The following is a 27,930-nucleotide window of genomic DNA, read 5'->3' as shown; positions in this document are numbered from 1 at the left end:
ATTCACGGCGTAGGAATGGCTTCACTTTTATCTCAAAAGAAACAGTGCGCAATTTATTTGTCATATATGTACAAAAGGGAACTTGTTCCTTGGAACAGCCACCTCAACAGTGTGAATGAGAAAATACAAGTGAACAAAGAACAGAATGTAACCACTGCACGAACATCGTCACTAATCGCTGCCCGAACCCGACATGTCCTCGTTCTCGGACGATTCTGGCGTGCTGGCCGACGCCTCTTCGTCGCCCGACTTGATGGACGACTTGGCAGGCGATTTCGTGGGCGATGAACGTGCAGGGGACGAACGTGCGGGAGACGAACGTTGGGGCGACGGAGACTTTGCCTTCTTGTCCTCTTTTTTGACCTCTTCATCGCTGCTGCTTCCTGAACTCTCGATGAACTCCTTGCTCTTGAACGAGCCCCCGCCGCTCGCTTTGCTCGGCGAGCTTGTCTGCTTGGCCGCCGGCTTCGGGGTTTTCTTGGCGCTCTTGGCGTCATCCTCGCCACCGGCCTCCTTGCGCTTCCTCGGAGCCTTCTTCTTCTTCTCTTCCCCACCCTCTTCCTCCTTCTCATCCCCGCTGCTCCCCGCCTTCTTGCCGCGCGTCGCGTTGTAGGCGGCCATGGCCTCCTTGTATTCTGCGGCAGCCTTGGCGGCGGCCTCCTCCCATTTGCTCCGGTCGGTGACCGTCTTCCAGAGCTCTCCAGCCCTCTTGGTGATGTCCGTGATGCCGAAACCAGGGTTGTCCCGCTTGATCTGCTCCCGGTTCTCGGCCAGCCACAGGAAGTAGGCGCTGGGTGCCCGCTTGGGCTTGTTCTCGTCCCGCTCCTTCTTGGGCTTGCGGCGCCGGGGCGGGCCCATTCCGGGCTCCCGGACCGTCTTGGCACTCTTGCTCTTCTTCTCCTTCTTGGGCTTCTCCTCCCCGTCGCCCCCCGCCTCCTTCTCGCCGCCCTCCTCGCTGTCGGAGCTGTCCGACACATTGCTGTCAAACTCCTCGGCCACCTCGCTGCCAGACTCGCCAGGGTTGAAAGACTCGTCCGACGACTCGTCCGAGTCGCCCTCGTCGCGCTGCCGGCCCTCATCCTTGACACGGGCCAGGTATGCGTCTGGGGCGTCCTCAGCGTCAGAGTCCACCAGGTCGTCGTCGTTGTAGTTGGGCTTCTCTTTGGTGGTGTTCCCCAGGCTGCCGCGGTTCTTGATGCGCAGCTTCTTGTCGCTGACATAGTCGAACAGCCGACCATACTCCTCCTTCTCGATGCTGCTGAAGGTGTGCACCAGTCCACTCTTGGCCTCCACCTCAAAGTCGAAGGAGCGGGTGCTGCCGCCGCTGCGGGCGAAGTTGACGCAGGCGATCTCGTCGAAGCGCAGGTGCACGGGCGGCTTGTGGATGTAGATGAAGCCGCGCTCGAGCGGGTACAGGAGCCCATTGCCCGCCCGGTACGAGCAGGTGATGCAGTTGGTGCCCCCGTGGCCCGTGAAGTTGCCCGGCACGGTGATCTTGCGCTGGACGACCGCCTTCATGACTCGGCTGATCACCTCGAAGGTGGGGCCCGACATGTTCTTCTGGATCTTGTCCTCGAACTTGTCGCGGATGTCCTCCTCGGACATGGTGAGCTCGATGCTCGTCTCCTCCTCCTTGTTGAAGAGCAGGATGAGGAAGTGGTAGCGCGTCTGGCCCTGCTTGATCGGGGGGTCCAGGCTGAGCACGAAGAACACTTGCCGCGTGTCCTTGTGCGGCAGCAGGAAGAGACGCAGCACCGTCGTGAGCGGGATCTTGTAGTCGAACGTCTTGCCGTGGAGCTGGATGAAGGACGGGAAGATCTTGATGTCGTAGCGACCGCGCGGCGTGAGGCACTGGAGCTCCTTGAAGGTGACCATGGACTCGCCGGTCGCCTGGATGATGTTGGCCTTGGACAGGACGTTGTTCCGGAATGCCTGGATCGGATCCGTGTCCGAGTTGGGGTCTGTGGGCACGTGGAAGCGGAGCTCCATGAGCGATACGGCGGCGTCGTCGTTCTGGTGGAACTCGAGCGTCACCTCGTTCTTGGCTGTGGTACAGTGCGACACGTTTCCCAGCGGGATTTCGTACGCGGAGCTCTTGCTGTCGATGTCGAAGGAGAGCACGCTGCCTTCGAAGCGCGCCGTGCCCCAATTCCAACCTTTGAGGCACAGGTCGCGGGTGCCCAGCGGCATCTCGAAGTGGTGCTTGAAGAACTTGGCAAGCCTGTCTTGCTCGTCGTCCTGGAAGCCGCCGAAGCGGTACATGGTGCCGTTTTTCATCATGATCCGGAGCCCGTAGCCGGCGCCCAGCCGCTGCCAGTCAATGCTTTCGATGTCGGGGCCCTGCACTTGCTCTACCTTGCCGGTCTTGCTGTTTTTGAACACGACCGCCTGGTTTGTCATCTTGAGACGGCCCGATGTCATGGCGCCGCGGTCTTCTTTGAACACGTCCGGATACTCGAGGAAATCCATGATGTGTTTTAGGTGGTTTGTCGCGCAAAAGTTGCGCGTACTTTCTTTGTGTGGTTACGTTGCGCTGCGTGAACGAGCGGCGGGGAGCGTGCGCGCTTTTTCCGCTAAGCCTAGAATCCGCACTACAGTGTTGTGGGTCAAGGCTTCGAAAGGCGCTGGATTTGGCGGAGTCGTGTTCGTGGATTGTGTCGGCTTGAACCGGTTTTCCAGTTAAGTTTATGTTTCGGTTTCGCTGTGCTCTTTATCGCCGTTTTTTTTTTTTTTTTTTTTTCTTTTTTTTTTGGGGGGGGGGGGGGGGCGTAAACACGAAATATTGTTATCCCCAGTAAGCAAAGGTACATTTCGTAAACAAACGTCGGCATTTTGACTCGTTAAAATACCAGTAAAAAAATATATATATATAGTTTTTTTTAGCAGTCTGGTTTAGACACGCACTTCAAAAATAAATTTTAGACTTTAATTTTTTTTTCTCTTTTCAGTGACTTTTTAAGACCGAGTTACTATTTTTCTGTGTAAAAGACTTTGGAGTAAAGTCTTTTACACAGACTGTATGTAAAAGACAGAACTCTCACCGGCTGTATGTAAAAGACATACAGCCGGTGAGAGTTTTAATTCCGAAATTCAAAGACTCGCGGCATCTGGATATCCTTATTCGATTCTGTTCGATGTCGCTGAATCCATGATTACGTCAAGTGGAAGACCAGCAAGAAGTAACTTCAAGGGACGCCGACCGGCTGTAGTGCCATACATACACCGCATTTCCCATAACTTGAAGCGGGTGGCATCCAAGTTTGATGTACAGGTTGTGATGTCAGCTCCTGATAAACTAAGGAGGCTATGCCCAAAAATCAATAACAAGCAGGAACAAACTGCAAAATGTACTGTAAAGCATCAACACCAATATGTCACCTGCATCAGCAGTGTAGTGTACGAAATACCGTTTTCGTGTGGAAAGGTATATGTGGGACAATCCGGGCGTTGTCTAAATGTCAGGCTAAGGGAACATGCCTTAGCGTTAAGATCATCTCCCGCGGGACATCTTGCGGTGCATGTAAGAGACTGTCTGTGTACTCCACTCTTCGAGCACACGAAAGTCCTCAAACGGTTTTCGGGTCAGAGAAGTAGAGAACTCTTCGAAGCACACGTCATAATATCCAAGGGCGACGCCTGCGTCAGTGCTCCTTCAGTAGCCTTATCGGAAAAGAAGTTTTACCTCAGCCTTCATCCCTGAAGATCCTTCCTACACATTATGTTGACACTGAATTCTTCTTATTTTTTTTCTTGCACTGTTGTTTTTCTTGTACTGTTTTCCTTTTTCTTTTCCTTTTTTAATTCTTGTTTATAATTATTATTTTTTTTGCTTCATAATATTTAGTATATAATTACAAAAAGCATCCTTCTGTTCCCTATCCAATCTTTTTTATCTTCCTTCTTCTTTTTCTGTCTCCTTTTTTGTCTTTGAATTGCCTCACTTCTTTTCGTCTTCTTTTCTCTTGTAAATAAAACGCCAGTTGTCAGTTAGCACTCTTTCCTGTCTCTTGTTCTTCCCTCCGTCGTCCTTGCGCTATTTTTTAATTATACTTTGGAGTACACTTTGGAATGCGTTAAAATGTCTCTAGACAGTCTAAATTAACCCTTAGTCTAACAAAGGTAACAAAAAGTGGTTTAACACGTAAACGTGCATTTCCCCCGCAAAAAAAAACAAAAAAAAAAAACAATTTGGGATTGCAAGTTGTCAAATTTTTATGCAAACTTTTCTTTAGCCCATGAGATTTATTGAAGTTGTCATAGTTATTACATATTCTGCGTGCGAGGATAAGCACTTTTTTTTTTCTTCTGGTTTTATTATTCCTTTTAATTTTATTTATTCATACTGTCGGCCCATGAGGACTATTAAAGGGGTGGAAAATAGGCAAATAGCAAAATATTAATAAAATAAAACATACATGTTAACACAGACAATAAACAAACTAAGCAGGAATTCAATAAAAAACAACAACACCAACATTGCATCATCATGAATAAACGAAACATAGGTGAAGAGAAGAAAACTGTTAGAAAGAAAGTTGTAACAGATATTCACCTCCATAAACACTAAATAAGATCTGACTGCCATAGTGGGCATCTCAAACAATATTTTCAGTGCACCATCAGTCAAGCCCAGCAATAGGAGTTGTCTTTTTTTCAAAGTGAGGAGAAACATTTCCAATTTTCGGGTGAGTTATTTCCTGTGTATATCAATGAGAGAAGCTTACTTCAAACAAGCCCTTAGTTATATCCATTTATTACATCATTATCCTCCATCATATCCGCCGATCCACAAGGGGTCGGTGAAACGTCAATGGTTGAGAAACACTGGGGTAGAGCATTTTATTCTTTGATTACTCCAGGGAAAACACTGAATTTAAAACAGTCATTACAAACAGATGGGTTTGGGATGCACTATCAGATACAAATGAAATGTGAAAAGGGGAGCATGTGGCCTATGCTGCGCAACCTAGAGGCAACTAGGAACTAATAAAACAGTGGAGTGGAGAGAGGGGCTACAAAGGTATGCACCTCGGAGTGAGTGCACACTTTCGCAGCCCCTTTTCATCCCATATTTTTATCAGTTCCTAGTTGCTTCTAGGTAGCACGACATGTATCGTAGGCCACACGCTCCACTATTCACATTTCATTTATACTTTTTGATACATTCTATGGCGATGCCTTCAGGATTTACTTGTGCGGGTTTCCAGGTAGTCTGGTTTATTAATCGTAATGTAATTATGAATAATATGGAAAATAAATTTCAAGCCTTCAAACTCGGCTCTGGGTTGAAGTGCTGGTAGGTCGGCAGGTTCACATAGTTTTGTGGGAGGGTCAATGCGGCAATGCTCGTGTCAAATGAAACGGGGAGCAAGTCACTGTATTCTGTCACACTTAGAATAATTTGTCACAGTATTTAACCGTATGATTTTTGCATATTCAATAATAGTTCTAACTCTTGTTTTGTAACTGAGCATTCTTATTTCAAGTGTTGTGCTGGTAGTTTGGCCTCAAGCACCTTAACATTTTGCTAGCTTTTGTGGAAACATTATCAATATGGGTATTCCATCATAAATCGAGAATTAACGTCGTGAAATCCAAGTATTCATGTTTTTTGAACCGGACAAGCTCGCTACCAGCTACGCCATAATTATAACTCGGAACATTTTTGCTTTCTAGTTATCGACATGTAAACCCATCTTTTTGGGTTGAGCACCATTTCCCATTCGTTGTGGCAGTTATTGATTTCTTGTACAGTGCAGACCACTTACAACGATATCACATATAACGATGTACCGCTTATAACGATCAGTTTCTAGAGTTTCTAGACTGGAAATGATCAGTTTCTAGTTCAGATACAACGATAATCGGTTATAACGATTGAAATTTCGGGTTTTCAAATTATTGTTATAAGTGGGTTGCACTGTAGGTTACAATTTAGATCGACCTTATTGTCAGATGTTTCTATTTTATTTGATATGACACAATAGTCAGCAAAGTGTTTGACTGGTACTGAAATGACGGGAAGATAATTTATAAAAATGAAATATAGAAGGGGGCCCAAGGGGACACTCCCCTGCAATACCCCTGAAGCAACTTGTGAAAGGCTAGATTTATGCAATCCAACTTTAACAGACCGTTCACAAAAGAAAAGGTAGGACTAAAACAATTTCGTAATAATTAGATTTTTTAAAATTGAGTCGATTTTTAGTAACAGTTTTAAATATGATAGTTTATTAAAAGCTTTTGCAAAATCTAAAAACACTGCCAGTTTGACCGCTGCAATTTATTGCCTGTGAGAGATTGATGACTATTTCAGTGAACTGGGTTGTTGTGGAAAGCTCTTGGTGGAAATCATGCTGCAATCAGAACAGCTAATAACTTTTAGGAGAGGCCATCATTGTGCTCATAATGTAAAAACAGTGCAAACAAACACGGACGAAGGAGAAGAAACACGCAGACGGTACAGCGCTTGTACCGTCTGCGTGTTTCTTCTCCTTCATCCGTGTTTGTTTGCGCTGTTTTTACATTATGATCAACGAATACCAACTAGCCCAACTTTCGACATTAACTCCATCATTGTGTCTGTTAATGTGGAATGTGCATGAAGTGTTCCATTGCTAGCTTTACTTTTTATTACAATAGTCATTGTCCTCCCCCTCACATAATGCCCTGTCAGGGTGCCCCAAACTATACTAAATTAAAATAAAATAAGGGTTAAAAAATGAGACAATGGTTATGCCTAGTGCATATTTGGTGGATTGCAATGAAAATATAGGGCATACAGAGGGTGGATATTCTAAATCCTTGACAACTTTCACCACAGATCCAAATAATATCAACATAATTCAGTAGCAATTATTATTCCCCATATCACCCGTGCTCAGCTGGTCAACATTAAAAAAATTCAATAGAGTTGCTGAACATTAGCGTTTGTGGTATTTTGGCAATATTTGTTGACCCTAGTATACCTTAAAAAGCTACTAAAAAGAAAAAAAAATTTTTTTTTTTATAGTCCGCTTTTTTAGGAATTATTTTTGTCATTCTTTTCCAGCTCGCTTGCATTTTTCATTAACCGCATTATAATCGTAAGTGTTTATTTTTTTAATTGTTGTACATCAGTATCTAACTAGGTAGTAAATTTAGACAAGAATGTAGATAAGGTGGGACATTTTGATACATTTAGCGTACCATTAGAAAAATTACTCTAGCTTACTCTACCCATATTTTTTGAATCTAAGAAAGTTTGACATTGGCAGTTATTGGATAGTCTCCAAATCCTTATGTGTTTACTCCCAAAATGATTAAATAACATAAAGAAATCCAACATTGACGACATTGTGCACACAGCATGAGGAAAGCAGGGTCCACTCTACAAGTTCCCTAGAAGGCAGACTGTTTTGGACACTCGGAGGAGGGCACTTTTGAGGGCTGCCTTGTAGGACAGATGCTAGAATGGCCCTTGTCGCAGTTGAAGTCATAAACCTGAGTAACCTTTCAGGCATCCCCGGACTGCGTACAGTGGTATGCAGACCACCTGAAAACTTGCCTGCAGTCCGAAGAGGGAGAGAGGTAAGTTTTTTTCTTCTGGAGAAATGAGCTGTGAAACTTTTTGCAGTGTAGAAGGCATACTTTGGTGCCCTTTAGAAAACAGGCGGTTTGGTGACTGCTCATCTTTGCAAACCTGGGGCTGAAGTACAACACACATAGACCCCTGGCTGTTGACCCCATTTCTTTTGTTGTCGTCTAGTTTTGTGTAAACTACATTTAAAAAAAAGAAGTTTTTTAATGTTTTATTTTTAAGAAATAGCTTTATCAGCTTTTAAATATCCTGATGGATGCTGTCAGAAAGTTTTTAAGTATTTTTTCTGGAATAAATTATTCTCGATATGCTGGCACCATCTAAAGTGCAGCTTTCTGAAATGTTTTTATCTTAGTTTCAATTTTTGGCATTAAAGGGGTAGGGAAACGAAATTTCAGCGCTCATTTAATAGCTTGAATGCGTTGCATGTTGCACCCTAACCTCAAAAACACCAGTCTTCCATTGAAAGGCACTAGAAAACTAATTTTAAAGCTAAATAAACAATCTTTCAATGTGCACCTGGTGGATGCATGCGGAGCCTATTTGGGAGGTAATCTAGCAACGTTGGGGAACTTGCTACGTAGTCGCGTAGCAGGTTCCTTTGGAGCAGTGCTGCCCTTTGGAATTTCAACATTTTCCTTCTTAGCTTTTCCCTGGCTCAACTCACAAATCCCGCATTGTACCAAACGGTCCAAGAAGACGGAAAGGAAGGACTCCGCTCTTCCTCGGACCCTCGTTCGTGCAACCGGACACAGCCCTTCTCCCCCTAGAAGATTAGCCTGTCGCTCAAAACTCGAACAAAAGTTGCTTTCCCCACCTCGTTCAGCCCTAAGCCGACAGTGTTGTGGAAGCTACGTGCTCCTTGGGCCAGCCACACGCTCGTCGCCCCACGGGCACTTCGAACGGCTCGGTTGTAACGCGCTGACGCTATTGACACCACCGCAACGCTGACAACGCCACCAAGGGCAAAACTCATAACCACGCCTGCCTTGCTACGTCACAAATGCGGGGAATCTTTTCTTTCTTCTTTTGTTTGCGCCAGATATCCCATGACGCATCGCGCTCTCTGTTCACTTCTCTTCGAGCATTTGCTCGAGTGCACCGTTTGGAACGAAAAATTTAGCCAGTTGTTCAAAATACAAACGTGCGATTATCATTTACGGTTATTATCCATCATGCTTGACTCATTTCCGAACGAAATTTGAATATTTAAATTTTTGTTCTGTAAATTATATGTTAAGCGACCGATTCGACCAAACAAGCGCCCATGTCTGTAGTCGGTTACAAGTCAAGAAGGTAGGAGAAGCTCCTCCCACAAGCGTGATGCGCCCGTTTCAAATTTCTTCGCAGTCGAAAGAAGAGTTCGCTGGAAACGCTCCTTGTTCCGCTTCAATGGATTCCAACTTATCTCCGATCCCACTTTTTAAGAAAGCGACCTTTGTATTCATCGGGGAGGGAACCGAGCCCCTGAAAGCAGCCTTTGTATCCGTCGGGGGGGAAGCTAATCCCCGAAAGTCGTATTTGTTTCCGTCGGTGGGGGAGAACTCTAATCTCCCTCTCGTGGCTTCCACAATGCTAAGTCAAAGTCGAAAGATAAAGCAAATATGTACAGAAAGGCAAGACCCTCCTCGCGCGTTGGCCGCGACGTCACGGAAACGGTGGGACGCTATTGGATGAGGAGGTGGCGGAGAGATATCTGATTCCCTTTGAGGGGCATTTGCCGCTACCTTCTTAACCTGTAACCGACTATAGATTAACCCAGTTTTCAGTGAAAGCAGGGTGGGCGCTCACTTCGGTATTTTACAGTAAGTAATAAACATGCGATTTGCCAGTATTTCTTTGTATGTTTTGTTGCAGTCAACTCCTGCAGGGGAGGATGCAGTGCCAAGCATTTGAGCAGGTTTGTATCTTCGATAAAGAACGTTCACTTTTTGCCTGATATGCCAACGTGAAGGCGGGAAGGGAAAAAAAAAGAAGTCCACTTTCTCCAGAAGCAATCGGCACATAAGCAAAATACAAATTCGCTTCATTGAATACCCCATAGATATTGCTTTATTACTGTATGTTTTTTTGTTTTTTTCAAATGGAAGATGAAACAGGGAAAGTTTCCTAGGCCTGTTGAGGAGATGTTACAGGCTGGCTATTATTGCATTGATCACCAAATATTTCGGGTGTATAGAAAGGCGTCTAGAAAACATTTGAAAGGCGTTGAAAAACCTTTTTGAATCTCTTTGCGAAATTTCATATAATATGGCTCCAGCTATACAACTTTAGTGTTGCTGTTGGTGTCAGAATTTTGGTGCGTAGCAAGCATATCTACTTTCGTAACCGAATTATCGTTTTCATTGTTATTTATTTATTAATACCATCAACCCGTACTTGGATTGGGACGGGGGTGACAGTTGAAAAGAAAACTTGCAGAAACCTGACATGACAACATGCACGTTGGTAAACTTACCGTACAAAGATCCCAAACAAATAAATTTGTAATAATGCTATCAGAAAACAGCCCAGGCAAGGACATCTACGAGGTACAGCATATAGGCAAGTGCAAGCCCAGCAGCCAAGCTGGGGCCCGTGCACGCAAACACGTGTGACAAGGCGCGTAAGCGTAGCTTCCACAGGCTCGCAGCTGCACGCGTGTCCACACGACATGGCGGTGGTCGCACACCCCGTTTGCAATTGCTTGTAAACATAACCTAAACAGAAAAAAAAAAATACATTGGGAATTTTGATGAAAGATTTCCGAGAAAGACATTATTCGTTGCACCCAAAATAAGGAACACTATAAAACAAAATGACTATGAAGTCTTCCACAATACCCAGACAAATTCAGCATACTTCCGTCTTCTTCGGCATTTTTATTATTTCGGAAGGTCCACGCTCAATGTTTTAAGGTCGACTCCTGACTGAAAAGTTTACCGTCAATTTTTTTTAACATTTGGGCTAGAGTAAATTTGAAGCTTGTCTATAGCGAGGACAAGTTAAGAATCTGCCAGACGCTTCTTTGCCTTCAAGTCGACTCAAAACATGTTTTTGTTTTCAAACAGATAGTTAGTTCATACAATCTTTATCCGGGCAGTGGCCCCAAAGTTAAAACAGAAAACTGTCAAAGCGTTACCGAGAATAGAAAGAACGAGCTTTCTACTCTTGGCGACACTCCGGGCGTCTCGCGAGCATACCCGAGCTTTAGGCACATCCCTAACTCGTACCCGACCATACTACTGTGAAACACGAGCATCTGCTCGTTTTGCACCGAGCGCCCACCCCGAAATTTTTAAACATCCTTAAAAATACGGACAGCAGTCGCCTTTGACGCGTGAGAGGAAGGAGTTGTTGGATGCGCCAGTTGGAGACGCATTTCAGGCATTGCGCTATAGTCCGTTGCAACTCAAGAGGGTCGGACGAGGCTGAGATGGGCCGGGGAGGAGGAAGCAGATGGAACGCTGGAGAAAAGAGGGGGAAACCTTCTTTTCTCTTTAGCGTTCCGTCTGCTTCCTCCTCCCCAGCTCGTCCTACCCACGCCCTACCTTCTTGAGTTGCAATGGACTATAGTAGTGTTTTTTAATGTGTGTGCCTCGCAAAAGCGCGCTCCGTCGACCCCTCTTTCTTTCACGTACAGCTTTCCGGCCTCCTGCTGCTTCCGAGCATGGCTGCCAACTCAGACTTCAAGACCGACGTGTTACACTTCTTCGTCGACGCTTACTCCGGCAGGTTTGCGAGCGGGGACGACAACGCTGCGCAGGTTGGTTGCTCATACTTGCTGCATGGCTTCTTACCTTGCTTTCTATAGCGCAAATATTTTTAAGTGGCTGTTTTTTTTTTTGGTATTGCTTCCTTAACTTTTTTTGGCCAATAATGTTTTTATTTGCGGAACTTCGTGCCAGGGACTGTCACCGAATTGCAGAAAGGTTATGGTAGTTTTTACGTGTACTTACGTAGGATGTCGAAGCGAAACACCCGAAAGAAAGGCACCTCCGAGGCAAGCCGCTTTTATCGTGTGCCTGCTTACAAGCATAAGTTACGGGGATTATCTATTTGTAAATAATAAGAAATGTAGAGTGTACAGAAAGTAAAGAAAGACATCATCAGTTACATAGTCGTGGGTGGCAAACTGGGTTTCCAGGAACGCAGGCATTCCTCAAACTACCCTCTATGCTTTGTTTCATCGCAAGTTGCCAAACAGCAAAAGCTATAGCCCCGAACGAGCCAATCCGAGCATTTCAGCAAATCTAGTGACAACATACCATTGGCTTGCACTCCTATCGTGGAGGTCCGTTGCATCTTTTGCTTTGCCCCTCTGATTATCTTGCTGGTGTTGCAACGTTTCCCCTTTGCCAAGTTGTGTTGAAACGGATTATAGTGCTATAGTTTGAGCACAATTTAAGCGTAGCTGAGTTAAACACTCTTTCCTTTAACCCCAGTCTGTGTAGTTCTTTTAACGAAGCTTGTAAGCTTCTAGGAGTTGCTCTGAGGTGAGCTGCTCTTAAAGGGACACTGACGGGGTATTTATGCTCGCCGAGGTTTTTAGTTGTGTGTGACATATGAGAGCCCAACTACCCAGAGCAGAATTTGCGGCTCGAAATTCTGTTTCTTTCCGCCCGAAAACTGCCGATTGAGAACTGGCCAATTTGAGTTGCGCTCACTCTCTTCTTTGTGGTCACGGGCCGTTTTCTAAAGTTTAGACACAACCACCAAATACAATCAAAGTCATAGGTCATCGAAGGCGTGCACACAATATTAAAAATAGAAAAGAAATATGATACCCATTTTTTTGGGGCTTTTAAGAAGCTGCAAATGCGTTGTTTGGGGGGAAAAAGTATCACAGCCACGTGACTTCCGCCACCTATCTCCTCCTCTATGTTTCTTCTTCCTCTCCAGTCCAGTTTCGGTTTCAGGCAGTTGCGTTTTTTTACTCTATTAAAGATATATGTGACGCTGTCGTAAAATATGATTGGGTAGTTTTCTGACACCTTAATGAATCGCTTGGCAAAACATTAAAAAAATATATTTCGGGGGGTGTCAGTGTCCTTTTAATTGGGTTGTACTGTATTATGGATTATCCGCGCAAGGTGTTGAGTTCGTGGTTAACCTTTTCTTTAAAGGGAAGCTAAAGAGGTTCTTGAAGAAAACAAGTTAGAGGTGAATTCTAGCATATTTTTGTCCTGTGAATTTGGAAATCACAAGCAGTTGACCCAAAGATACCGATAGACGCGAGAATAACAGAAAAACCAATGGCCGGGTGTGGCGTCGTACCCCGAGGTTTCAGCTGCCTTTTGCGTTGCAATGTTGATGTCTCTGTGTAATACGTCATGATTCCCTCCTGGCACTGAACGCGACAGGAAGAAGGGGCTTCAGCGCTATTTCGAAAGCGCCGTTGTAACTACTCGCCGCATCAATCTAAAATAAAATTTTGACTTTTGTAATCCTGGAAGCCAAATAAAGATGACTGCAGTGTTTTTTTTTTCAAATACAAACCGCTTCAGTTTCCCTTTAATAAGACATTCCTTGAGAACAAAATGGTTATCTTTAATCTTTTGCTGTTGACAATACCATAGAATACTGAGCAACTGCCTACCCAAAAGTTGAAAGTTACGTCGAAAAACTGGGGAATGGGTGCTCTTTAGGTCCGAAAGTGATCAAAAGAACCACAGGTAAGGTTAACATTGGCCCACGCACAACCAAGCTTTATTGCATTGTGCTGGCATGCTTGGAAAAGCGAGTGAGGTGGAAGAATGTCTTGGTTAGCTGAATGGTCTCGAAAGTCTGGGCTGAGCTCTTGATACGTCCTTCGCTTACTTTTCAAACATTTAGGAAGTTGCGGGTGGTCCCTTGTCGTGGCACCGGAATTTGCTCTGTATTTTACTACACGTGAAAGCAGCACATTGTTTGCTACCGCGTGGGACCTCGGTAACAAGAGACTTTTACATGGGATATGATCCGATCTCATGCACATGCTTTTCATATTTTAAAAGGATGCGATTTTGAGTGTTGGAGATGTTTCCCCACGCCAGCTACGATTGTTGTGTCGGGTGCCCCTTCGTGCTTCCCAGAATGTCGCCACCAGGAAGGTCCTGCAGGGTGCCATCTTGAGGGCCCTCGTTCCGGCCAAAAAGACCAAGCTGTCCGACTTTGCCGAACTGCTCGTCTCTCTACTGGCGCACATGAAAGGTGAGGTAAACTTGACCACACCTTGAGGACCTCGAAGTCTTCGGTAGATTTGTCCGATGTTGTATCTAGAGTTGCTAGAAAGCTACTACAGTAAAACCTCGTTATAACAAAGTTGAAGGAGCGGTCGTAGTTATTTCGTTATAACCATTAGTTTGTTATAGCCAATGTCCATTTCTCCATACTATTAGCAAGCAAGGGGAATTATGATTGCTTTGTTATATCCATTAGTTTGTTATATCCCATTTTGTTATAACGAGGTTTTACTGTACACTTAAGGTGGCGTAGCTTTCTCCTCCCGTTGCGCGTTTCCCTGCCGCGCCGCGAAGGGCCAGCGATTTCCGCTGCTTCGTCGCCCTGCCAACTGTGCCATGGTTTGGCGCAACGCGGCTGGTAGCTGAAGAGGCAGCGCACTCTGAAGGCTCTGAAGAGACAACCCAACCGGGAACTCTGCATCCTCGGTGCACCCAGCTACGCGTCACTGCACAAGTGACTGGGAAGACGGCGTAAGAGCTAAGAGCAATAAGAGGTGCTTAACACTTAAAAAAAAAAAAAAAAAAGAATGAATGCATTTAGGCAAGCTTGGTTTTTAGTTGACTCTAGATGTGATGGGGTTCAAGTCGCACAAATATTTGACGGAAGTAAAGAAATTGTTGCACGGCCTCTTTCAGTCTAGTTATATGTTCCGGGGCTGCCCGATGGATGGTGGCAGTGGCAGGCACTTGTGTCCGATCAGCGAGGAGACGAGCGCCGTGTTAGCGTTCGGCTGGCACTCGGGTTTTGTTCTTCAGTCACAGGAGTGGGAAACCGTTTAGGTGCCAGTCGTATAACGCACTCCGTGTTCAAAATTGAAAAGGAAGAACCGCCCCTGTGTTTTCCCAGCCGTGTCGGCCGGCTGGAGGAGCTCAGAAGCCAGGAAGCAGCTGAAGAGGGCCAGAAGCCTGGTGGATAAGGTGGACTCTGCAGCTGGCCTTCCAGAGAGTGTGGCCACAGCCTTCAAGGTCCTCCTCTGCTACCTGACTGTCCTGGTGTCCTTCGAGGTGGCGGAGGATCCATCGGTGTTGCAGGTCTGGCTTTTCCACGCAACGGGTTCAGTAGGACGGTAGCTGGCTTGCTCGTCGGGACTCTGGTTTGAGACGAATTGTTTACGAAGGGAACAATGGAAATTTGGTGAAATTCAAGATTCCCCGTATCCCGTAATGACATTCCATAATGCAACGACGCTCACGTCGCATTATGGGGCATCGCAGACCTATGCATTAATTCAATTCTCCGCTAAATTTAGTGGAGAAACTGAATAGGCATGTAGGTCTGTGATGTCCCATAATGTAACACTGTGTGTATTGCATTATGGGGCTCCCACCGTACCCTCCTCATCCTCTCTGGTGTACCCTCAAACAAAAACAACAAAAAATCAAAATATCTATATACTGTTGAGACCGGTTATAACGAAGTCAACAGAAATCGGAAATCACTTCGCTATATCCGCTATTTCGTTATAACTGACTTCGGTTAACGAAGTGCAAGAGGGAATAGGAAATCGTGATTGTTTCGCTTTAGTTGCTATTTTGTTATAACCGACTTCGTTATAACCAAACTCAACAGTATATAAATTTTTCTCTCAAATTCTTTACCACGGTATGTCGCAAAATGAAAATACTTTGAGAGCTCTGCTCTGATTTCGCATTACAGGGAAGAACACGCGTGTGTAATTTTTTAACATCATGCACTCTTTGCACCATTTGTTAATTTCACCTGGGTCTTCCTGCAGGTGGTTATTATCATGCACAAAGGTTACTTCAGATGACACAGTTGTGGGCAGAAAGGTGTATTTTTAACCTTTCTGGAGGGCAGAAAAGCATTTCCTGCGATTTCAGGTAAAGCTGCCAATGACTGGCAACAACGATTCAGTGAGATGTCTGTGTAAGAATAGATTGGCCGCCATCTAAAATGGAGTGCAACTCGCGCCCTCTAAGTCCGGGGCCTCTCCAGGACTAGCAGAGCGCACTACCAACTGATCTAACCAGGACCCGGCAGTCGGAAGGGCAAACAGATGTTAACTGTTGCCACGAGTTTTGATCGTAGCTACTGCAAGGGTGAGGTCAGTCGTTAGTTGTTTGATATAGTGACCTTTAGGGGAAGTATTCTCGTCTGCCTTGTCCCGGGATTGAATTCCGGACCAGACAGACATATCTTCAGCCACCACCAGTCGCCTAGAGGACACGAATTGCACTAGATTTCAGGTGGAAGTCAATTTATTCTTACGTAAATCTTCTCCACTTTCAGGACTTATCCCTTAAAAGTCCCTACATCTAGTAACAAGACGTCCGAAGTGTCGTTACACCGAAGCGTTGCTTATTTATGGCTCCAGCTCGCCTCTCGTTCTACTGGTGCCGTTGCAGGACCTGTGCAGCTGTGCCAAGCAGCTCCTTGCGGAAGAGGAGGAGGGGGAGAGACTGGATGGGTGGGTCCACCTGGTGGTGGACACTACCCTGAGCACCCTGTCCATGTCCAGCCAGCCCGTGAGGACCGTGGCTACGGCCGCCTTCTCCCTGGTGCGAGGTCACCTGTCGGATGCTTCCCTCGCCCTGCTGCTCAAGGTTGGTGTCAGACGGGCCGATGCATTCGCCGAACATGGCTGCCCCGGTGGCTCCGAGGCAAAGTGCCGACCTACGGATCGTCGGGCGGCGGGGTTGAATACTGGCCGAGTCGTTCGCAGTCTGACAGAGGCTTATTGCATAGAAGGTGGTCAACCGAGATTTCGGTTGCATCTCAGAAAGTCCCCAGGTAGCTGAAAATAGTCCCGAGGGGCGTGCCAGATGCCCTTCTTCGGTTTGGCACGTCAAATTCCCAAATTTGACTTTGAATCACTGAACGTACGAGCCTGCTTTCGGCACGCTCGTTGCCATATCAAAACTGAACCCGGCCTTTCCTACCACGGTCCTTTCAAAGTATGGCAGCGATGTTTGTTTCGGTTGTTCGCACTAGCTTTTTGGTAGTTATGTGCGAATGCTGTATTTTGAGTCGAAGTGAATTCAAAGCGTACGGTGGTTTTGACCGAATATTTTCGAATCGAATATCAAATAGTTTTTCCAGGCTTTTAGCTACTGTTGCACCATACTTAAACAAATACCCAGCTAAACTTGTGAAGGTTGTTCCCAAGCCTCCACTTGTCCATTTATAAGCTAATTTTAGTCCGACTATATTTATGAACTGTGGCCTCAGAAAGTGTGATGCCTTGGGATGGCAAGTAAACGACGAATTTGACATAAAATTAAACCGAGAGAGATACCCAGCTATACCTAATTGAGTGGATTTGCAAATCTTGCTCTATGCAAATATTATTTCTTCAATCTCAAATTTGAAAAAGAAATTCTGCGGACGATCACGTGACATGATGCGAATAGACAGCGTCGGTTAGTGTAGTATTTCAATGATACTGTGTGGTACTCCGGTGTATGCTTCGGCCACCCTATCCTTGTGCAAAAGGCTTAGAGCGCCGAACAAACATTTATTTTTTATTTCAAAATACTATTAGTCCCTTTTTTTAGAAAAAAAACTATATTAGGAGTGAGCAAAAAAAAAAATCGCAAGTAGCAGACAGATTGAGCACACCAAACACCAGATCTGTGAAATGCCAAGATAAAGACCAAAATTTACACATGGTCTCTTAGCTATACAGGTCTAGGCACTTCATGAAATCAGACACCCTTTTGGCCCCAACAGTACTTTCTGGTAAGGCATTCCACTCTCTTATTTTTAGGGGAAAATAAGAATTCTTAAAACATTCTTTGGTATATCGATATTCTTCCATTGTTCTCGTATATTTATTTCACATAATTCTAAAAGTATGAGGTCTAATTAAATTATATTTGTCTATCACAATCGTTTCATCTAAAATCATGTAAAGCATCTTTAGCCGCTTCTTCCGGTGCCTCTTCTCCAGTATGCGTATACCCGCCTTTAAATACAGTTCTGTGGGTGAGTGAAGCCTCCTATACTTCTAATAAATAAATCGAAGCTCCAACTCCTCAATTCTTTCTAGCTTTAATATTAATTTCTGTGTGTGAGGGTCCCACACTTCACTGGCGTATGCTAACCTCGGCCTTATTAGCATTTTAAGCGCTAACAGTTTGGTTGCATTGCCATTTTTAACAACCTTCTTACCGACCAAAGTTTACCAGTACCTTGCTTGACTACCGTAGAATACCGCGCATCCGCCCATTCCACACTAAGCGCCCATACCCAAATTCCCAAGATCTGAGAAAATATGCACAGTGCATTTATATGTAAAATTAATGACCGGACAAGCGCCCATCCCCCATTTTTTCACGATTATCTCTAAATTTTGAGTGGGCCCTTGCCCGGTATTTTACGGCATGTTATTAATATGTGCGTCCCACCGTAGATCGCTAGTTATTGTTACCCAGAGGTACTTATATTCCTTTAATCTAGGCAAAGGAGTCCCTTTTAAATAATATTTCAGTACTGTCGGAGCTTTTTTGTGTGTAATTGACATGCACACTGTTTTTTTCTGGTTTAAAGACATTTGCCACTCCTCATACCAATTGCTAATTTTCTGTAAACATTTGTTAAGTTATGTGGGGTTCCTGTCGTTCCCTATACAGGTGCATAAAATGCAATTATCGCCAAAAAGTCTTGATTTGACTGTAATGTCGCAAAGAATGTAATTAATAAAAACCAAAAACAAGGGCCTTAACACAGAACCCTGTGGAACTCCTGATTCGACTCCCTGAAGCATAGAAGTGTCGCTATCAATGCTGACAAAATGTTTCTTACAGTGCAGAAACACTTCAATCCACTGCAGTACATAGTTCTGAGTTTTTATAGTTTTAAGAGTAGTTTATTATGGTTCACCTTGTCAAAGGCTTTTTGAAAGTCTAAAGAAGTTACGTCAATTTGGCGTTTCTTGTCTAGTGTTGAAGAAAAATCATGAATCGCTGAGTTCTGTTAATTGTGTGGTGGTGGATAAACCTTTCTGAATTCCATGTTGTTTACTATCCACTACAACATACTTATCTAAAAAGGTCCTTATGTGCTCTGAGGCAACATATTAGTAGATGTTAGAGAGATGGGCCTATACTTTGTGCTAAGACTAGCATTTCCACTTTTAGGAACTGATATAATCTCAGCAATTTTCCAATCGTTTGGGACAGATCCATCTGATGGTGATCTCTTGAAAACCAATAGTTCGAACTCCATTCGCTATTGTGTTAAGAAGTAACTTGGAATATCATCCGGTCCGGCGGCTTTTTTGGGATCAATACGAAGAAGCAACAAAAAAATTCTCTCCTCTGATACTTCTATGTTTGCAATTGAAAAAACTTTTTAAAATGAAAAAAAAAAAAAAAAAAAAAAAAAGAATGTTGGTAGGACGTTATTATTGGCAGAAAAAATACTGATAAAATATTCGTTAAGACCATTTGGGATTTCTGCCTTGTTTTCAATAACCCTGTCATCTACTACTAATTTTGTAACACTCTTTTTTCTTGGTGTTAATTGTTGCCAAAACCTTCGTGGTGAATATCTAATAAAGTTTTGCAGTTTTACATTAATAACTAACAATTTCGATGCCTTTATTTTTGCCTTTAGTTCTTTACTGAATGATTTTACTCTTGCCCATTGAAACCCATTCTTTTTCTTGCGAGCCTTTGTTCTACATCTAGATAGGCGTCTCTTGTGATGTATAATGTCTCTCATAATCCAAGGTCTGTTCGGATTTCTTTTTTTTTACTTGTATTGGAACAAAACCTAAGAGTGCAATCGAGTACAATCTGTTTAAAGTTAAGCCATAGCTCATCCACTTCTACTAATGGGTTTCTAGCTAGATGTTCGAATTAGTAATATTTTAGGTCCAGCTGTTTGATAATTCCCTGATTGATAATTGCTTCGTAATCGGCCTTTTCAAAATTTTTATATGAAGATATTTCGAGTCTCTTCCTCAGAGCTTCCAATCCTGCGGTAAAATGCACGGTACTATGATCTGAAATTCCAGGATGGATTTCACAACCATATGAATGGTTTGAAAGAATTTCACCGACAAATATCAGATCTAGTAGTGATCTCACTTGCCCTTGTATTCTAGTGTGCTCTTTGACTATTTGGGGGTGTTTATGTGAGAACGCTTGCCCACGAGATTCTATTGAGGCAGACCCTCCGGCGTCGGCGGGTATGCGTAACCATAGCACGAGGCGAGATTTGGGATCTTGCCAGCACAAACACTACGTAGGCATATCGGACACACAACCTTGGAGGCAGTCGGGTCACTGTCCAGGTACGACGACTGAAGAACATTGTGGCAAGCCGCCGGCAAACACACCGGGTCTCGCTTAAACCACAGTTGATGACAGATCAAACAGCTAATGTGCTCATCCCAACGGCCATGGTGAGACCAAGTGGTGAGCGACCGAAGGCGAGATGGAACAGGTGGTGCCTTCTCCCGGCACCAAAGTCAACTATACAATGTGTGTTCCCAGGCTCTGTTTGTTTTCGACAACATGAGGTTCACCCAGTTAGACGAGCTCAATGCAGCTGATGCCACGAAAAAAGAAAAGAATCATGACTGACGAATGCAGGTTGCCAGGGCATCTCTGCCTAACATATACACTCGCGTAACAGCCACAGTTTATTTTTGAAAATTCTATCGTCCTATAGATGTCAACATTTGCCAAGTTTCCATTTCTGTTCAAATACACCGTGAGCGTGCATGCACCTTCCCGCTTTGAAAGTGTGCTTTTCTCCCACGCACAAAATTGCAATATTCATACTTTTTCAAGCGTTGATTCAGCGGGTCACCTCGTTGACTGCGCTTCTTACCGAGCACCAATGCACTGCGGAAAAGCAACACCCGGGCGGAGCTTGCTCGATAAGAAACATGCTCAACGGGGCTAACCCGCCGCAATCAATACTTTACAAAAATATGAATACAGTGTAGACCGCATGTAACGTATGTCACATGAGTCGCGAAAATCCGCACTATAAGCGGTACCGAAATGTCGGTAGTTGTTTAGACAGCAGGAGTTTAGACTGCCAGAGTGTGGCAACTTTAGCTCTAGACAAGAAATTTAGCCGGTGCAGTACAACCGCTGGCCTGGGGACTTTTAACGTGCACCACACAGTACTGATACACGACCGCACGCCGGTACGATACTCATGCAGATCGAAACAGGCAGGGGTGGGGATTGAACCCAGGATCCGTGGGTTCTGCAGCATGAGCTTTCGCTCCACCTGCTCCGAGCTCGTGTGCACTGGCTTACTTGGCCACCGATCCCCCTCGTGGTTCTATTTCTGTGCCCTTTACTCCCTTCAGGTGTTCCGTTCGAAGAAAGACGAGGACGAAGATGAAGATGAAGAAGACGAGGAGGAGGCTATGGATGAAGGTGAGCTGACTACAGGTGGTGTTCTTGTCCTCCAGAATTCCAGTGGTCCTGCTGCAATAGTATACTACCCTTTTTCAGTGTGATGTGATTTTGTTGGGAGTCTTTCAGCCTCCTTGTTGCGGTTGTTCTGGCACTCGAGTTACTTGTTGGTAAGGGTGAAAGATAGGGTTATACATATTCAGTTGGGGTGTGTGGAAATCAAAATGTTTAAATACCGAATACAAATAATGCAAAAAAATTACTTTGGATATTAAATACAGTTGCCAACCGATTTTTCGGACTTCGCAGGGACCGAAAAAATGTCAGAATAATAGAGCAGTCTGAAAAATCAGCAGATTAAAAACCTGCCTTTATTACGTCTTAGCGGGCCATAAATAGTGCCTCGCTTCAGGTTACACCTACGCGCCTTGTTTCAGGTTATGCCTCCGTTTGCGTTCGGCAACTTTCTATTAACTTGAGAATCGCTGCCTTCTTTTCTAGCGTTATGGTCTAGTACTTTCTGCGCTTCTTAGCGCACATTGCGGCGGCAGAACAGATAGGCAATGACGTCCAGGCCAGCATAGTCCGAAAACACAATTCACCGAAACGAGGTTGAGATGAGGCGCAAGTCTACGACTGCAATGGCAAATTAACAAAGCAAAATGGTAACAACAATGATAATGATAATGACGAGCAGCTAGAAAAAAAAAAGTACAGCGTCACCTAGTGGTAGGAGTTAGCAGTACCCAATTAGACCTGCCGAACCAAGCCAATTTATGTGTAGCCCACATTAAAATTCAAAATGCCCGCTTCGCGGTAGTGTTTCCCACTGATCGCTCATGACGATTTTGTCCGAAAAATCGAACGTTCGGACTTCAGACTGTTTCAGTCATCGGGCGTGAACATGCACTATTTCTATCGGGTAGGTCACGGTTCCTCTTTTAGGTCCGAAATATCGAACAAGTCTGAATTATTGGCGTCCAAAAAATCGGTTGGCGACTGTATACGCGCAACAAAAATGCTGCTAACATCTTTGGAGCTAATATTGTATGGGAAGTGCACTCTAGGACCACCCCAACATGATATGATGGTACACTACGGTGCCGCTTTCATGGTCACATTTGGCAGATGCTGCAAGCGGTGGTAGACAGTAATGGGGTAGCAGACGGTGCCGAAGTCTACTGCGCACCTGCTCGCACGACTAGCAGACGGTGTCAGGTGCCAGACCACACGAACCAGACGCCTTGACAGTGAAACATTAGGCCTGCATAGGCTGTTCAGCCGAGCAGCCGAGCCAATCCGGTAGTAATGGGTGGGACTTACGGCGTGATGTGGGCTTTGCGTACCTGTACCTAAATTGCGTTCCGCAACATAAATATTTTGTTGCAAATTTCTTTTGCCTGGGAGAAATTCATTTTGTTACATATGCCCCCTACCTGGGCACTTTAAAAAAAATTTTTTTTGAAGGTTCGGGATCTTCGAGGAAAGTGTGACGTGACGTGACTACACGAAAAGCTGTTGCGCCACGAATAGTGCCATCACACTACAAAAAGCCGTTGCGAAGACCCATCACACGCCCGCCAGTCTTGGCGAACTTATGTCCCACTCAACTTGGTGGACAGTGTTCTTGCGACGTCATCAGCGTGACGGTCGTTACGTGACACTATGACTTGACACTGTGATGCCACATGACGCCATGATGTCACATGACACGGTGACGTTATGTCATGCGACGAGGTCACATGGTCAGTTGTGGGGTCACATAACACTCTAACCCGGCACAGCTCAAAACACTCCGCATATTCTGTGTCTTCCGACTTCCTTCAATTAAGATACACTCATTTCCACTTTATTTATTGATTTATTTCTATGCCCTCGGCCAGCGGCATTACAGAGGGGGTGGGACGTAAAAAATGTAACTTGCAAAGGCAAAACACAAATTAAGATATGGCACGTTACAATATATTAGTAATGGCTGATTTAAACGAGTGATCGGGCTGGATAGTGGTTACGGAAGTGGGAAGGCAGTTCCGGTTTAAGGATGTTTTGGGAATGAACAACCGGTGGAATGCATATTGGTGTGCCTACTTTATAAGTAGGATCCTGTGTTTTTGGGGCTTAGGTATTTCTCATGAAATTTGGAGAGTGTTCCTCAGAGTTCATTTGTTGACGAAAATTCGGGGTTTATTGGAGTTCATTTTTGTTAGATTCTCATTAGACGTAATGCAAATGTGCTTGATGGTCTGAGAACACTGAGAGCGTTGCCATTTTAATGTTGGCAAACGTCGTCTGTACCGAAGCACATCTGTTTGTCCACATTTTGTGGTCGTAAGGCGGAAAACACAGCTGCCACGCTATCGCACACTGCCCGTAAGGTTGTCTCCGACGTCTCCATCGTGCTTTGGTACCGACGACGCTTGCCAACATTAAAATAGCGAAACAGTCAGTGCTGTCAGACCACCAGGATATTTTGCATAAGGTCTATTGTTTTAAAAATTTGGAGTCGATTTTCCTGTTTCCAATTTTTAAAACTTCAAAAGCAAAATAAATAAAGTTTGGGCACCATGACCCGGGGTTCCAAAGGAACGTCGTCATACTAAAAGGCAAACCCCTTTTGTCGGCAGCTCTAGATTTCAAAGAAACTGAAGTGGCATTGCCTCAGGACCATCAACCCTGTGCTCTTACAAAACTTATTTATTAAACATCATCTTGTTAGCTTTTTATTTTGTTTTGAACTTGAAATTCTGAGTTTTCCATATAAATCCGAATCAAAGAAAAATGTACTGGCGAGTATTTTTCAGACTTTTTCAACGCGGAACCCTATTTATAAGGACGATTGAGACGGGGTGAAACACGGAGAGGTTGCGTCGAATGGTGTTGACTGGGTGATGGATTAGCGCAAAAGGCCTTACGAAAGAATGTCTCCTCAGAGATGGACGAGGAGGAGAGCGAGAGCGAGGAGAGCGACATTGACTCGGAAGACAAGAGCGGTCCGGACGAGGAGCTCAGGGCGAGGCTCAGATTGGCTCTGGGCACCGCCGCTGCCGACGAAGACGCCCAAGAGAGCTCGGTGAGGCGTTTGCAGAGGCATCTGCCGAAGCCAAAACTTCTTGACCCCGTATTCCGTTTGCAGTGTTGGCGGTGCAGAATCGCGGCTGATTATCTTATCCGCAGTTTCTTACCTCCAGCCTCGCTCCTGTTGCACGAGCGGTAACTTTAGCGCACTACCGCACTTCCCACAAGCTTCAACTTTGTCTAAAATGGACCGACTTAGTGGTTTTAGGTGACGCTCAGCAAGTTTCTAATTGGAACCATATGTTTATGGAACCATATGTCACATGGGCCGAAAGTGACCGAAAATGACACGATAGGCACAAGTAAAGCATTACGCCCATGATCTTTGTTATGCGTGACAAAACGCAGCAAAAAAACGGGAGTAGATTTGCTGCAGACACGACGAAGATCCGTAGAGACGCTGAGCGGAGCGCATGCCACACTGTGGAAGTGGTCGCCGCGCTTTGAAAAAGCTGGGTGCGGATAATAGTACACAAATACAGTTGAACCTCAATTTAACGAAACCCGATTTTACGAGTTTCCCGATTTAACGAACAAATTAAGATTCCCCGCGCAGCCTAACCCGAAGAATGTCTTTCTCGACTTTACGAAGTTCCCGATTTAGCAAAATAATTAGGGGGTCCCGGTGACTTCGCTAAATCGAGGTTCAACTGTAATTTTTTAATTATTAAAAAATATTTTATTTGGTTTAAATATAGGAGGTGTGGCCCTTATATGAGTACTGGCCGTATACGTAATTATATGTTATGTACAGCAGTATTTGCTTTATTTTCACATTGAATTTACCACTACCGTGTGCAATGTGTTTGGGCGTAGCAAGTTACTGTATAGGTTCCCGAACTGGGTTCCCAAGAAGTTTCGTAGAGCGGCCTTTTGGGTTCCAATCACCCAAACTCTTTCAGTCACCCCCACTGCAAGTGAAGTATTTTTCCTGTTTAAATTTTAGCAGTATATTTGAGAGACTCGACGAAGGTGTGGCCCATAACTGGAGCTCTAATTTTATGCATTCTTTGCATCCTCTTTCCTGCCCATTCAGGAGGCCGAGATTGTTCCAACGGACGAACAGATGTTCCAGCTGGATGGAGCGATTGCAGAAGCTTTCAAGAGCCGTCTGGGTCCCAGCAAGAAGGAGTTGTCCAAGGAACAGACGGACAACATACACTTCCAGATCAGGTAGGGAGGCTCCCAAGTGCAGGAACTGCCATGACGTGGGGAGCTTCGGCATTAGCCCTGGTTCACCGGTGCCCACGTTACTGGCATCCATAGAGACCAATGCAGAACCTCAAGAAGCTCTGTGTGTGCGCGGATGAAGTGAACAAAGCTGACAGGGAAAAGCTGTGTGTTTGCAGCTGGAAGGAGCTTATGCTCGGAGGCACATTTAAGAGGTTCCTGTCAGGGCATTTTCACACGTACTTAGGATTTTGTGGAAGTGTAACGTAACGAGCCAACAATCGTTAAAAAATATTTTTAATTTGAAGTTCGAAAAACTTTTCTTGTGGTGTGCACAAAGACCAGCAAGAGCTTTTTGAAAACGTCAAAGCACACTTATTTGTTTGACAGGGTCAGCTGATGCCAGTGTGGCCTTCAGTTACCAATAAAGCATCCAGCTTCATCTGTAGCTTCAGAGAATATTCTGGAATGAGTGTAACCCTCGGAACATCTAGTGACTGTGGTTGTGATCCTTAGCTCGCTCGCCCAGGTGCCTGGACCTGGTGACTGCTTACGCCGAGGGCGGTCCTCCCCTTCACCATCTGGTGAAGATCGTGAAAGTCTTGGTTGCAGCGTCATCACTGCCAGAGTTTAGGAGCAACCAGGCCGCCACCAATGCCGTTGCTAACGCGCTGCAGGCCATCAACGGCGTGCGGAAGGTGCAAAACTGACTTTTGATTTGCTATGCTCGTCGTTGTTACCAAAGAGAGTGATTCGTTTGGACAGTGGTTGCTAGATTTGAGCAGTCTACGGTTTTTGAAAGCACGAAAGGCTTTTTAACAGAACCCCCAATCCCAAAATCTTGTCAGTTCTTTCGTGCATTTCCCGCCGAGTTTAGCGGGAAAATTGACGTCCTGTGACCTGACATCCCGTGGCCTATGCACGAATCCAGTCTCCACGCTAAATTTAGAGGAGGAATTGACGTCGCGTGACCTAAACATCAATTCAATTGATGCCACTTGACCTGACATCATTAGACCTATACACCCGTTCAGTTTCCCTGCTAAATATATAAAGTGAAAATTTATGTAATGTGACATAACGAGACCTACATACCAATTCAGTTTTCTCACTAGATTTGGTGGAGAATTTGATGTCACATGAGCTATGTACCATCAGTTTCCCCGCTATATTTAGTGGGGAATGGATGAAAATTTAGATTCTTCACTCTCTGAAATGGCTGTTTAATGTCATCTAAACAAATTTAAAGGATTGTTCTTTAAATACTGCGTCTAATGCATTATAGGGCTTTGAAGATAACAGCCAATCCTTTTCACCAGCAGTTTGTTCTTTGAGTATGGTTCTAAGGAATTTTTTTTTTTTTTAAGTTGTAGTAATATGTTGCCGTTTTATTCACTGGCAGTCTGTTGTTTGAGTATGGTTGTACAAAAGATTTTTCTGACGGAATGACTACAAGAAAATTGAGTGTCTAATGCGACACCACGTTTCGCAAGTGGTGGACAGAATAGTCAGACCTTTTGAGCACCTGGATGTATGTCCTAGTCATGCTGTACTTTTACTTTTACTTGCTGGCATACTAGGTTTTTGGAGCTGCTGTTAATGGTTTGTTTGATTCATTGCATTCCCATGTCGGTGTACTATTATTTTTTTATTACTTCTCTTTTTTAAATATGATAGCCGGATTAAATGAATGAATATTGCTGCAGATGGCACGAGTGTGGAAAAAATAATTGTCTTTGTCATGGACGAAATTGCTAATTTTTCTATCTTGCAGTTCTCAAGCGTATCCGACGTCCGCGACGACATTGAAGCTTTGGCTGCGACAGTCATGGAGCAAACTGTTTTAGGTTGGTTTTACGTCGAGATTTATTTTCTTGCCTAGCAATTTGTATTAGCATGCCCGCAATAATGTTTCCTGCCAGGGTTTAGGAGCAGTCGAGCTCTCACCAACATAAATCGAGCACATATTATGCAGACCTTGCAATAGTGATTGGACATGATTCGGTTAATCAGTTATCTGAGATGTTTGCTTAATGTTGCGAAAAAGCAAGCGAGTGATTGCTCTTTCTTTTTCTAAATAATCATTTCTCTTCCAGTTTCAAACGTCAACACGAAGAATGCTCTGAGCGCCACGTGCACATTCTTGGCAAGTGTCTGCTATTCCTTTGCTTCATACACAGTTGGACCCAGTTACAGCTAAGTCGACGGGAATTAGAAATATGCCGCCTATATTCAAAATTAATTGTATGTGAGATTTGTAAAATATCAAAATTTTTTATGCTTACGGCACTTAATGGTCGTGTACCGATAGTATGCAGCATAGAGTTGTGAAATGGCTGCCACCCTATTGCAGGATTTCAGTAGAAGCTAGCTACAACAAAGCCGCAGTTGTGTTTGTCGGAACAGCCAAAGTGCGTGCATGTTAATACGACCAGAGGTGCCCCTCTCCCTTCGATCGTTTACACTCTGGGCAAGTGGCATTGTGGGGAGCTGAAGGATGCACTTCCTCTGGCTGGCACCGCTGGGGAATGTGTAATCGAATCACAGCAGAACTTCGGT

General features: G+C 44.7%; 2 protein-coding genes across 4 annotated transcripts in view; one reads left to right on the top strand and one right to left on the bottom strand.

Moving 5' to 3' along the window:
* LOC8034721 (rDNA transcriptional regulator pol5) overlaps positions 1-27,930 on the top strand; it is a 69,839-nt gene that overhangs the window by 21,040 nt on the left and 20,869 nt on the right. For all 3 annotated transcript variants that reach the window (XM_029978080.4, XM_029978082.4, XM_029978081.4), the window contains 12 exons: positions 7,499-7,569; positions 9,437-9,479; positions 11,202-11,324; positions 13,633-13,750; positions 14,630-14,814; positions 16,150-16,347; positions 21,078-21,147; positions 24,057-24,196; positions 25,238-25,374; positions 25,901-26,069; positions 27,146-27,218; positions 27,468-27,517. In XM_029978080.4, coding sequence (XP_029833940.3) covers positions 7,499-7,569; positions 9,437-9,479; positions 11,202-11,324; positions 13,633-13,750; positions 14,630-14,814; positions 16,150-16,347; positions 21,078-21,147; positions 24,057-24,196; positions 25,238-25,374; positions 25,901-26,069; positions 27,146-27,218; positions 27,468-27,517 — 1,377 coding nt within the window. The remainder of the gene's footprint in view (positions 1-7,498; positions 7,570-9,436; positions 9,480-11,201; positions 11,325-13,632; positions 13,751-14,629; positions 14,815-16,149; positions 16,348-21,077; positions 21,148-24,056; positions 24,197-25,237; positions 25,375-25,900; positions 26,070-27,145; positions 27,219-27,467; positions 27,518-27,930) is intronic.
* LOC8034720 (FACT complex subunit SSRP1) lies at positions 26-2,617 on the bottom strand. Its single transcript, XM_029978083.3, has one exon. The coding sequence runs from the start codon at positions 2,467-2,469 to the stop codon at positions 172-174; it is 2,298 nt and encodes a 765-aa protein (XP_029833943.2). The 5' UTR covers positions 2,470-2,617; the 3' UTR covers positions 26-171.

This window comes from Ixodes scapularis, unplaced genomic scaffold (assembly GCF_016920785.2).
Source record: "Ixodes scapularis isolate PalLabHiFi unplaced genomic scaffold, ASM1692078v2 PGA_scaffold1__304_contigs__length_218370807, whole genome shotgun sequence".
Taxonomy (NCBI): domain Eukaryota; kingdom Metazoa; phylum Arthropoda; class Arachnida; order Ixodida; family Ixodidae; genus Ixodes; species Ixodes scapularis.
Note: the sequence above shows the minus strand (reverse complement) of the source record. Positions and strands in the feature narration are given on the sequence as shown.